We start from the raw sequence: 13110 nt of genomic DNA, 5'->3' as shown, positions 1-13110 counted from the left end.
CTCTCTTCTACTCTTCTCATAGTGCTGTTCACCCAAGTTTTCAGGATTTGGCAAATGTGAGCCCAGTGGTTAAACCCAACACTCTTTGCCATTACGCCTATCATACCCCTAATTGCCAATTTGACCTTCTGCTTGAGAGGAGAGCTGGTCTTGTGGTAGCAAGCATGACTTGTCCCCATAGCTAAGCAGGGTCTGCCCTGGTTGCATGAATGGGAGACTTGATGTGTGAGCACTGCAAGATATTCCCCTCAGGGGATGAAACCGCTCTAGGAAGATTTCAAGTTCCTTCTCTGGTTTCTCCAAGAAAGGGCTGAGAGAGATTCCTGCCTGCAACCTTGGAGAAGCCGCTGCCAGTCTGTGAAGACAATTCTGAGCTAGTAGAAAGACCAATGGTCTGACTCAGTATATGGCAGTTTCCTATGTCATAACTGTGACATAATTATCATTACTGTGATTTTGTAGTTTTAAATGTTGCACTAAGTTAAATGAAAGGCAGCATAGCATATTAATGGAAATAAATTGGATGCTGCCCAATGTCTTTAAATTATAGCAATGAAATAATAATATACATGATTGTTCAGTAAAATATATGAGTTAGAGAACTGGAAATGAGATTTAAGTAAATGATTTAAAATTGCCTTACTTTAAAAATCAATCAGATCTGTGCTCAACATTTAGACCAGCCTGTAGTTCAAAACAGCAGCACCAGGCTAGAAACAGACTTGACGGTTAGTTCACTCAGAGTGCAGATTTAAAGCTGAAACTAATTTTTATTAGAAGTATGAAGTATACAAAACTCTCCACCCAACGACAAAATGAAGAGGGGTTGTGAATGCCATGACTTGCATATCCTGAAGGGCTCTCCCATAAAGCAAGTTTCCAGATGGACAATCATAGGAAAGCCAAGCCAAAGGGAAAGGAAGTGTAACGGAAGATTTGTGCGAGAGTGAAGAGAGAGGAATGTCTCAGCTGACAGTATGTTCCAATACAGGGTAATAGCTCTCGTCCTGCTGCATGTCACATGGAAATACTTTTCTATATTATGCTCTGGCATTATTAGTATCAGTTAGTTCAAACACTGAAGTTTCAGTGGTGAAATTTGGAGGATTAGAAGTATATACCAAATACCACAGTAAATGTTGTCCTTTGCTAGCAAACTACAAGCATACTAATCTAACAATCATGAGAAAGACGGATGTATAAGAATGAGGTCCATGTACTCAGTTCATCTAATAGACATACAATGCATTTGTTTTTTCTTTGTGTTTTTTAAACTATTGGCATTAATGGAAAGAATTACTCAATTTAAAAAAATGCTTTGGGGATTTAATTTTTCCAACCTCATGTCTCAACTCTGAACTCAAAAAATGCTTTGTTACTGACTCATTCAAAAGGTCAAGCAGCACGTCAAAGAATTAATAGTCAAACATGGCACTAACAAGCAGGAGGAACATAGGAAACTGCCATATACTGAGTCAGACCATTGGTCTATCTAGCTCAGTATTGTCTTCACAGACTGGCAGCAGCTTCTCCAAGGTTGCAGGCAGGAATCTCTCTCAGTCCTATCTTGGAGAAGCCAGGGAGGGAACTTGAAACCTTCTGCTCTTCCCAGAGCGGCTTCATCCCCTGAGGGGAATATCTTGCAGTGCTGACACATCAAGTCTCCCATTCATATGCAAACAGGGCAGACCCTGCTTAGCTATGGGGACAAGTCATGGCAGGTTTTCTACTTCTGATATATTTAAAGAAGTTTTTGTTATTCCCTTTGACACTTCTAACATAAAAGCTAATCTTTTTGATAGGTCTGCTTATCCTCCTTTAGGGAGCATTTAGTTAGAAAACATGGGCTCCTCCAAAACAAGTTATCTAGTGAGCAATTTAAAAAAGCCTACTTATTAAAAAGCCCTGCTCACGTCTTGAGCAGAGCAGCAAAATCTGTTCTGCTGAACCTTTTACTAGCTCTGCAGAAGACCTCTGATACAGGTCCACACAGATTCCTAGAGAAATATATTGTAACTTTAAAGACAGACAGATCTTTAGCAAGAGAGGATCTGGATGAACACAGTCAACAGTATTTTGGAAACATATTTAAGAGCCCCCCGCCACCACAAACGAGGCCTTGACAAATTTTCTTTGGGTCTAGGAGCCAACCCAAAAGTTTAGGAGCCAGACATTTACCTATTTAGCAAATTTATTGACCACCTGACTTCCTTAGACTCGAGGCGGTTTACATAAATTAAAACAACGAAGGCAAGAGAAGAAGGGGGAAAGGGGGGAGAAAGAAAAGGGGGGACCCCCTCCACACACATTAAAAACTAAAAGCCTGGCAAAATAGAAAGGTTTTCAGGAGCTTCTCAAAAAGGACAGAAGAGAGGGGACATTACAAATCTCAGGAGGCAGAGTGTCCCATAAGGAGGGGGCTGCAATAGAGTAGGCCCTCCCCTGAGCCTGGGCCCCATGTACTTGCCCTGAGCCCAGAACACTGAGAAGGCCCACCTGAGATGACCTCACAGCGCGGGTTGAAGTTGGACGGGAGAGGCAGTCCTGAAGGGACACAGGCGCCAAACCCTGAACACATTGAACACCTGACAAAGTTACCAGACCTAGTGATGAACATTGCTGAAGGGGAGGGTAGCGGGATTCCTCTTTATCCCTTCTACACTTAGAACAGGAACAGGGCTACCTGGAACAAATGATGATTTTATTAAATAAAACTACCTCTGAATATCCAAGATGCCATGGCTAAATTTCTAGGCACCATGGCTCCCTAGTGCCTGGGATTTGCCAAGCCCTGGCTTTTAAAAAAAAAGGAACATTTATATATCTTTCCATCAATGAAGGCACGGTCTGAAGCCACATGATACAGCATAAAATGCCAACACTGAACAGACACAGACAGTGCCTGAATGGGAGACTAATGTAGTGACTATGAATGAGCAATGAACCAGGAATTCCCAAGTTCAAATCTTGCTTCTGCCAGCCATGGATCTTTCAGGGGTCTCAGGCAAGCCGCCCCCACTTGGCCTGAGCACAGCTTCCAACTCCAATTGGAGGATAATCTTATTAACCTTATAAGTATTACATCCAGATAATACATGTGAAGTGCTTTGTATACTTAAGAAGCACTATACAAATATCAAGAATTAGACTGCCTTGGAACGCTATACACCGTGCCTTAAATTCCATGGAAGAAAGGTAGGACGTGTGCAATAAATACACCAAGCTCCCATACCGAGAAGTTTCCTTTTATTTCACTGAGGATTGTGCAGGCTCATGGCATAGCAAATTGCTGCCTCTTTATTACTACACAAAGTATATACACATACATTACTATGCAAAGTATGTACACTTCTCATATTTACAAAAGCACAGCTAAAATTCCAGTGCAACCATTAACACACACATTCGGGTATTTGGATTGCTCCACAATATCAAGTCAGTAGTGCCTTATATTCCTTTTTTTTAAAAAAATCACTCAGGTCAAGATGCTCTAGGCCTTGGACAAACTGCTTTAAAGGGAGAACATACTCTAAATACTTCAGAAATTTCTTTAAGTGACTTTTAAAATTAGAAGGACCAGTTCTGTAATCCTCTAGTCATTCTCAAACTGGTATTTACAATGACTTTGCTTGTATATCTCTTTTACATATTCTATGCAACAAATCATTTGTAAAAATGAAGAGGAACCAAAATCAAAAAGGGAAGAAAGGTGAGGGACTAGTGTGGAATATTCTTTTTAAAATAATCTTGTACATGACATCACTGAGGGCTGCTTCTCACTTTACTGTTGTACTGTGGTGTGGGTATACACACACATCCACCCACACACCCATCCATCAAATGTGAATGATACAAGAGTGTAGAATTAATGACTCAAAAATACTTAAAATGGCAGTCAAGAAAAGTCAAGGTCTAGCTGCTTCTAAGTTGTATTTCAGATTTTGTCTTTTGATCAAGCTTTCTTCATATGTACCAATGCTGCCTACAGCAATCCTCAGGTTTAAGGACAAGCTTTTATCCTCCCTGGATGGTGCAACATTTCCAAGTTCAAAGATTTTATTTACTTATTTCTATTTATAGACTGCCTGATGTGTGTTTCCTTAGGTAGGGGGATAAACCCTTCCTGTATTCTACCAAAGAAAACCACACAGCTCTGTGGGCGGCAGGAGTCGAAATTGACTTGATGGCACACTTCACTTTAGGCAGTGTACATAGTTGAAAAATACAGCAATCATAAAAACAGAATTAACACAATGTTACGGAGCAAAACAATTAACACAGTTCAGGAATATTTTCAACAAGAAGCCTAAGAAAACAGGTGAGTCTTCAGGCATCTGGTTGGCCCCAGCAAAAACAAGATACTAGATAGGCCTTTGATCTGATCCAGCAGGACTGTTCTGTTCTTAGATGCTCCAACATGCTTCCTGTTCTTAAGTTCAAGTCCTCAACTGTGACAAACACAAAGGCTATGCCAGTAGGATCACTTTGCATTGTGCAGAAATCAAACTCATTGCTTTTGAGAAGGCAAAAAAGCCTTTGGATTCCATAGTCAATCATCAAGTCCCTGGTACTGGGTCCCTGAGGGTCATACTGCCCACAGGGACCCACTTCTGGGTCACAGCAAGTGCTTCTGGGATGGAGGAAATTGGTGAGGATTCCCTTCCCCATGTCTGCAGCGCAGAACTGCCAGCGATCGTTATGGAACTGGCACTTTGTTAGTCAGGATGTTGGCCATTTAGTTTTTAAACTATATTGTCTGCGGGGGGGATCACACAGACTTTTGGACTATCTCTCTCAGTAGTAGCCTCTACATAAGCTACCAGCAAGCCAAGCCCAATATGGGATAGAAGGCATTGGCATGGAAGTTCCCCCTTCACACATCGGAACTAGCCTTATATTTGAAGAGAAGCCACTACAGTGGCTGACAGACATAAAGCTGGATTTATTAGTAAACGGGGGGCACTAGTACACCTAGTGGTACTTGGAGGGCTCTCAGGGAGTACTCCGAGCCCTCCTGCCTCCCCACACTGCAGCTCATGAGTGGTATTGTTGGAATTATGGGACAAGTTTATTTCAAATGTGAGTAACTTCAAAAAGTCCATTTCAATAGTACGACGCATGGAGTAACTTAGTCTGGTTGCAAGCCAGTGACCGGAGTAGCCTGTCTCATAATGGTAACATTGGAAAGTGTGCATGCATGTACTCACATCTCTATGGGGTACCTGAACTAAAGGCTTGTGACAGAAGGGGCACACCCCTTTAAAAAGGCTGGGAACCACTTTACTAGTATAAACATAAAAAATGTTTCTGTTTCTATTTTCTGCTTTAACTATCAGTTAACCTCTCCCTGTAGTAACAGTTTTTGAAGGAAAAGTTAACACAAAAACAAATGAAGTTTTCAGAAGCTTCTTCTGCTTGCTAACAGCTAAAATAATTCATAATGTATTAGCTGAGCACATAGCTTGACAAGTATATAATGGTTAGTTATGCCAACCGTGACTTCAAAAGGGCGAATCATTCTTTGGGAAGTACAAAGTAGAGGCTCTGACAAAATCTCTGTATGGCTCACAAGCCTTGGAAGACTTAAGCAAACTCATTAGACAAGCATGTTCAGAATTATTAATTTAGGCAGTGTTGCCATATATAGTCATCAAGGCCAGCAAGGAGATACCAACTGCACAGTGTGCTGAGTTATTGCCAGTCATTACTTTGGACTGGAAAATGTGAGAAGGAAAACAAAAAAATCCACAACCAGTTGCCAAATAATTCCTCTGCCTTTTTCCTGATGAAATTGCTCGAGAACGTTTTTTCTTGGCTGCAGCAGTTCGAGATCTAGGTGATAGTCATTTTCTATATCGTACAACTTTGATACTGGACAAAAAGTTATTTCAGTTTGTGGTGTGGGAAGCAACAAAAATAGTGATCACATCATAAAGGAGAATAAACCTTGTTAATGCTACAGGTTTTTTTAAATTTAAACTGAAGACTGCCCCCCCCCAATAAACTGGTCTACAAACACTAACAAATTTAAACTGAAGGCCTCCCCACAAAAAAACCCTGTAGAATTGGGGTCTACGAACACTACAAACTTGGCATTTGTCCTTGTTACCAACACCCTGCTCTTGCATAGACCTCTGACATGTCCAGAGGGCTTCAAGAAAATGAAGAGGTTTTTAAATATATACATACACACACACAAATAAATGTGTATTTATTTATATATTTGTGATGGGGATATGAAAAAGGGAATTCATAAAATCCCATAAAAATTATCTTCTGTAGTTTTAGGTAAAGTGTGTTGTGGAGTCGATTTCGACTCCTGGCACCCACAGAGCGCTGTGGTTTTCTTTTGGTAGAATACAGGAGGGATTTACCATTGCCTCCTCCCACACAGTATGAGATGATGCCTTTCAGCATCTTCCTATATCACTGCTGCCCAATATAGTATCAGCGGGGATTTGAACCGGCAACCTTCTGCTTGTTAGTCAAGCATTTCCCCACTGCGCCACAGTTTCTTACCTTCTCTAAATTGTTGTGAAGGAGAAAGATAACTCCCTCCCAAGCCCTCAAATAGGTGCAGTGGGCTTGGAGGAGAGGCATCTACCTCCAATTCAGACATTGCAATTAGGAAGCTAGAGTCACATACAGACTCCAAAAATGTGGCAGGAGTCCCGCCCAGTGCATAATTCACTCACCCTTTGCCAGGCAGATAAGCTTTTGTCTGAAGCAGTGAAGGCTGCAAGCATGATGGCCGGAACTTCTATGATTGGCAGGCATAGACTGCATGTGACTACAACATCCTAATTATAATGTCTGAATCAATCTCGTCATACTCGTATGGAAGGTTGGATAAAGTGAGAGAAACAGTAGAAGTTTTTCCTACTGCTTTATATTATCCAAATCTCCCCTAGCCACTGGAAATGTGGGCATGGGGCATGAAGAGACAACCAACGATAGTCCTGGACCGTGTGGCCAGTGCTTCCAATCTCAGAGGCAGGCAGGAAAATGGGTCACTTTGCAAAGTTTAGCAGCATTCACATGAGAGAGAAAAATACATGTTCCCCTGCTAACTGAGCAAAGAGGCACCTTTTAAAAGTGGTGATTCTCTTTACTGATGAGGGGGAGAGCAACTGTTCCCCGGACAGCATCCTTCCAGTGGCTGTTGCTGGCATCTGTCTTACGTTGCTTTTTTAGATTGTGAGACCTTTAGGGATAGGGAGCCATTTTGTTTGTTTGTTTGTTTATATATCTATGTAAACCACTTTGGGAACCTCTGTTGAAAAGCGGTATGAGAGAGAGGCTTGTCTCATGGAACTGCTAGAGACAAACTCAAGACATAAGACATTTAAATCCTGGGTCCCAAGGATAGTTGATGTTGTCAGCCTACGTTTTCAACAGCAGGCTTCGCACCCCACTAGCATCCTATGTGAGGCTTCTTCAAAAGGTATACATCAAGAGTTCAAGTCAACATGCAGACTAGCTGCAGTATCGGCCCTAAAGGACATTTCTAAATGCACTTTTAAAGAAGGTGACAAATTTGAAACGTCTTATGACTGTAATTCACTTATACTTTATATGAAGAAGGTCCCAGTCCTTTCAGCCCCAAGTACTCTTTATGCCAAAAAGTACTGGCATAAAAAAATGTTTTGTTTTTACTGGGACAAAGATAAATCAGATTTGGCAGCTAGGCATGTAGATGAGCGGGGAAATACAGTAAGTTTCCTGACCCCAGAATAACTACATCCCAAGCATGTAGTTTATTTCTTATTTAGCATGACCAACATTTTCTTATATAGCAGTACATCTCTAGGGCAATGCCTTTAAAATCCAGCAAGTTATTACTTCAACTGAAACTTTAATCTGTTTCCCCAAAGACTGCAGCATGAAGTGGACAGAACAATAATGCCTTTTAGTCACCTTGGAGAGCAAGAAGTTAAAGCAAATTCACGAAGCCTGTTTTCTCTATCAAAAGCTACAGGAGGTAGATAGTTTGTCAAGTTTTGCCCAGGAGATTGTTTTGATTACTTAATAGACCTGTTGTAGAGGGAGTCAAAGCAAGCACAACACAAAACTTTAACACACACTAGTAGAAAGATGAAGAACTTGTATTATGGATAGTGTGCTTGATCTATAACCCAAATTAAAAAAACAGCTGGATTTTAACCATTCTATTTTTACTTCCCCCAGGGCCTGTTTTTCCAACCAAGTATCACCACAAGGAGACTTGCTTCTCATGTTTGAATAACCGCTGCCCTGTTTTCCTGACTTATCCAGCATAAGTCAAGTTCGTTTCAGGAAGAAGTGGGGTCACAGGCGGCAGGCCCCTCCCCAATCTGCACTTATTCAGATTGTCAAAATGAAATCTACATGCACAAGTATAAACAAGGGCTCTATTCACTAAGAAAACAAAACAGGGTTCCTAATCAGTGCACAGACTTCGTGCCAACACTGACTAAACCATATCACTGATATTTATCCCAAAATCTTAGTATTTGCCAAGCTGTCATTATCAGATAATGGTCATCTACAATTCTACACCACTTAATGGTGCAGCGGGGAAATGACTTTACTAGCAAGCCAGAGGTTGCCGGTTCGAATCCCCACTGGTGAAACACCTATATTGGGCAGCAGAGATATAGGAAGATGCTGAAAGGCATCATCTCATACTGCATGCAATGGTAAACCTCTCCTATATTCTACCAAGAAGAAAACCACAGGGCTCTGTGGGCACCAGGAATCGAAATCGACTTGACAGCACACTTTACTTTTACCTTACGCTAGATACTCCCTCCCCGCCATTTACAGCATGTTCTCCAGAGTAACTCAGACCACAGAGATAGAAAAAGACTAGAGCCATTACATTCCTTTTGGAACATCTGTTCTAACACTGAACTGGTCATAAGGATTTTAACCAGAGGGATGCTAAGGGATAGAGCAATACTATATTCCAACAGAGGATGATGGCCAATGGCAGCTTTCAGTTCTTAGAGAAAGTCTCTCTAGTGCAGGCCTGCTCAACTTAGGCCCCCCAGAGGTTTTTGGACTACAACTCCCACAATCCCCAGCCACAGTAGCCAATAGCAAAGGATTATGGGAGTTGTAGGCCAACATCTGCAGGAGGGCCAAAGTTGAGCAGGCCTGCTCTAGTGTCTGTCCACGATCTAGCCTTTTATAGAACACTGAACATATTCAGTTCATTTTCGACTGAACTCCCCAAATCATAAAGCGAGTATTTTTGTACTAAAAGTCTCCTATTTTGTTTTCTAAAAGATCTGTTTGCATCCTTTTGTGTTAATTAATCAAGATATAATATATCAAGACTCAAGATGAGTCAGTCAGCAGCTTGTCTAGAAGGAGTTCACATCTGCTCCAGTTTACCTTTTTCTTGCCCTGAAGCTGAATCACAGGGAAAGGTGCAGAGTGAACTAATTAGCTGTTTGCATTTCCTGCAGCTGCCAAAATAAAACAGCCTGGAAATTTTGTTTGGTGTTTGAGGGCTATGCAAAACTGCTTCTGTTTACTCAGAGTATTTTTAAAAGGCATTTTAGAAGTTGGCAATACCAGCTTGGCATGTTTTGGGGCTGAACCTGGCAGAAATACAGTTTCTGATCTAAGTTTTATCAAACATGGCACAAATTAAAGTGTGTGTGTGGGAGGGGGGGGAGAGAGAATAAAGAATGGGAAATATATGGGTGTTAATCTGTAATTTCCTGCAAGATTTTGTTATACACAGGTGCTAATTTGGTCAAAAAGCATTTTCAACTCTTAGTCTATGAAAGGAAAATCAATAATGGAAGACTCCTGCAAAGTCATGGCAATGGATTATTTTGTATGCTCCTTTGTTCCCTAAAGTTACAAAGCAAAAGTTTAGGTCTCTCTTAATATTGTAAGATTGAAACAGCTGGGTTTTGAAAGATTTTTCTTCAGCCTGACACTAGAGTTTTAAAAAAAATTCACATGTCTTAAGAGCCACTTTGGTAGATTAATAACTTTTTGGAACATTTACAAGGCCAGTATATGTACCTAATGATAGAATTTCATTTGTGAAAACAAAAATCCCAAGATACTGCTTATCCGAAGACCATTTTTCACATCTCAGACATTTTAAAAAGATAACAAGCAGTGGCTAATGGCTCTACAGAATCCAAGTTCATCCAAAACCTATCCTATACAATTCAAAATCCAAAACAAGAAAACATAAGTTATTACTTTAGAGGATTTATTCAGTTAATTCTCTGATTAAACCAAAGAGTACGAAATACCACACAGTTCCACAACTCAAATATCAAAAATGATGAAAATCTCATCACAACCTTTGCTTTTAACATTACATTTGGATGTTTTCAGCTAAGAAAACAATGTAGTCTCTGTAGGAGTTGAACACACACACACTTTCCACTTGCAGTTATGAAACATTAATCCTCTAATTTTGTTGCAGAGTGCAATATAAATATTGTATTTGTTGGATATGGAGTTCCACTACATCGACCTTTTGCAACAACTATCCTAATTACCACTATGGGCACTGGGAGTAGAGATAGTGAGTAAGGGTCTCCCTAATTATTCTACTTGTCTCTACTCTATGTATGACACCTGATCTAACTCTTCTGCACTTCCTGTGCTGAATCACAATCCTTCCTTTCCTCTTACAGAACAGATAGGAACATCTGTCTCCCTCCTTACCTATTCATTATGTAGTCCTTTAGATTAGGTTTAGGCTTTCCTATCCAAGTGTACTTAACCAATAAATACTTAGTATTTAGTTCTACAAGAATCTCCATGTGTTTTCTCTAAACAGCTGCAACAACTAAACCATCCTCTGCTACCTACTCCGTAACTGGAGTGTGTGCTCATTCCTCAGTGCTCTGCTGTTTTACCAACTGGGAGTAAAAATTAACAACCCACAACAGTATGAACTAAAGTTCTCATCGTTCTTTACATAGTAATGATACTTAAAAATGATTCCCTGTTCCAAAAAGGCACTTTCATTCACTGTCGCATAGGTTCTCTCTCACACGCATACACCCCCACACCCCACTGGAGTGATGCTATGCTGGGCTGAATAGGGTCAGTTACTCTCTGCCTGAAATAAGGAAACCACCACTTCAAAAGGTGTTTCTTTGCCTAGCTAAGCAGGGATGAGTTAGAGCGGGTTGTAAAAAAATACTACCTGCTGGGATCAGGGGACAACTTAGCAAACTAAGATAGACACATAAAAATTTGATTTTTACAAATGATGACATAACAAGGTCAGATATTTCTTTATCTACCAAAATTAGAACTTTTCTAACTTGAATACAAAATACCCAAATTCTGCATCGGGGATGGGGGGGGACTATCTTCCAGTTCTGCAAAACTTCACAATATTTGGGTTTTTGCAGTTGTCAGAATATTCTGTTGAGGGACAATAAAAAGCATGGTAGAGAGGCAAGGAATAGATGCACGAAGACAGGACAGGGTACAGAGGAGTAGGAGCTACGCAGTGCCTAGGGCTCCATTTGATTTCTGAGCTTCAAAAGACATGGTTCACATCCATTTTCAACTTCTCAATAGCCCTGAGGGCTTGATGCTTCCTTTTTTTTTTTTAATATGAAAAGCCGAGATGCTCATACATTTTGTACCAGATTACACAATACCTATGCAGAAATCAAGAGCTCTGTTGGAAAACCAGTTGAATTAAGCTGCATTTATTTCCTATTAGTTAAGACTGTAATAAAACAATGCCTGAATTTGAGGCATTTCCAACAAAGCTTACTTTGCACAGTAATTAACTAACCCTGCTTTTGGGAGCACAGGGTTGCTCCCAAAATATGACCACATATATCTGACTCTAATATGCCAATTGCCATTAGATTCCAGTTTCTGAATACATCTTATCAATATGACCCTGTATTTTGATTACAGAAACCATACCTTTGCCAAATATTTTAATTTATTAAAAAAAATATTTGTACAGACTCTCAGTACAATACTGATCAGGGTAGCTTACAACACAAAATTTGAAAAAAGGAGGCCATAAGTATGAAGTTGTGTCGTTCTTAAAAAAAATATAGCACACAGAAACTCAACATTTTTTTACATGCCAAAAAGCATTCCCGGTGCACAATGACGGATGGACAATTTTTGCCCTTCTCCCCATCCCCCTGCAGCATTTGTGCCTCCCAAAAATATGTCCCTGGTGATTGCTGGACCACCAGGAACATATTTTCAGGAGACAGAGGTACCTGCAGAAGGAAAGGGAGGTCAGCAAAAATTGTTCCTCCCCCATTGCACATGGGGAACCCTTTGTCACATACAACATTAGTCCGGATGTCAGCCAGCAACTCTGCTTCTTAGTAAAACCTTTCTGGATTAAATGTCAGTAAATGGTGACCTCTGGGTCAAATATAAGCCTTAATTTCCTTTCCAGAAGTGAGGGGTGTACTGAGACAGTGGTGGTTGTAGCAAGTTATCAGCAACACACTTTGGGGACTGGTAGTGGTGGGCCTGGATTCACGTCCTCCCCTCAAAGTGAACTTCAAAACTGGTTACCAGGTATTCAATAGAATCAAACATATGTATTATTACTAGCTGGCCCGGGCGCAGAGCATCTGTGCCTCTAGTTCTCCCCCTTCCTTCCCCCCTCCCTCTCAGCTCTCCCCCTATTCTCTGCTCCCCCGGCCGCAGCCTTCTCTCCCACCCTTGCTGCTTTCTGCCCTCCTGCTGCCTTTTTCTTTCCCTCTGCTGCTGCTTTCCTCTGTCCCTCCCAGCAGCTCGCTCATGAACTCTCGCGAGAGCTGCCACACATGGGATTAACGATGGGTACGTCTTAGAGAATTATTATTATTACTGGTTACCTCAAAATTTTGGTGTCATATTCCAGATTTTTGGTCTTATTTTAATTGAATGTACTAAAATAATGTTCTGTAAGAAAGGAGAGAAATATCTAAAGATTTTTCACTTACCGGTTTCCTAAGGAAAAATAAAGACAGTGCTCCAATTAAGGGCATATCACCGAGCAGAGGTTCCAATATTACTCTCATTGTACCATGAATCTAACAATAAAAAAGCCGTGTCAGCATAATTAATACTAAGCATGACGAAAGGATACACTATAGCAAATAGTGACAC

The 13110-nt window shown here is 40.7% G+C and overlaps 1 protein-coding gene across 4 annotated transcripts in view; it reads right to left on the bottom strand.

Annotated features, from left to right (window-relative positions):
• ESYT2 (extended synaptotagmin 2) overlaps positions 1 to 13110 on the bottom strand; it is an 89625-nt gene that overhangs the window by 47141 nt on the left and 29374 nt on the right. For all 4 annotated transcript variants that reach the window (XM_053259170.1, XM_053259171.1, XM_053259172.1 and 1 more), the window contains exon 6: positions 12945 to 13034. In XM_053259170.1, coding sequence (XP_053115145.1) covers positions 12945 to 13034 — 90 coding nt within the window. The remainder of the gene's footprint in view (positions 1 to 12944; positions 13035 to 13110) is intronic.

This window comes from Hemicordylus capensis, chromosome 6, assembly GCF_027244095.1.
Source record: "Hemicordylus capensis ecotype Gifberg chromosome 6, rHemCap1.1.pri, whole genome shotgun sequence".
NCBI classification, from domain to species: Eukaryota; Metazoa; Chordata; class Lepidosauria; order Squamata; family Cordylidae; genus Hemicordylus; species Hemicordylus capensis.
The sequence above is the reverse complement of the archived record's forward strand: the minus strand, read 5'-3'. Positions and strand labels throughout refer to the sequence as shown.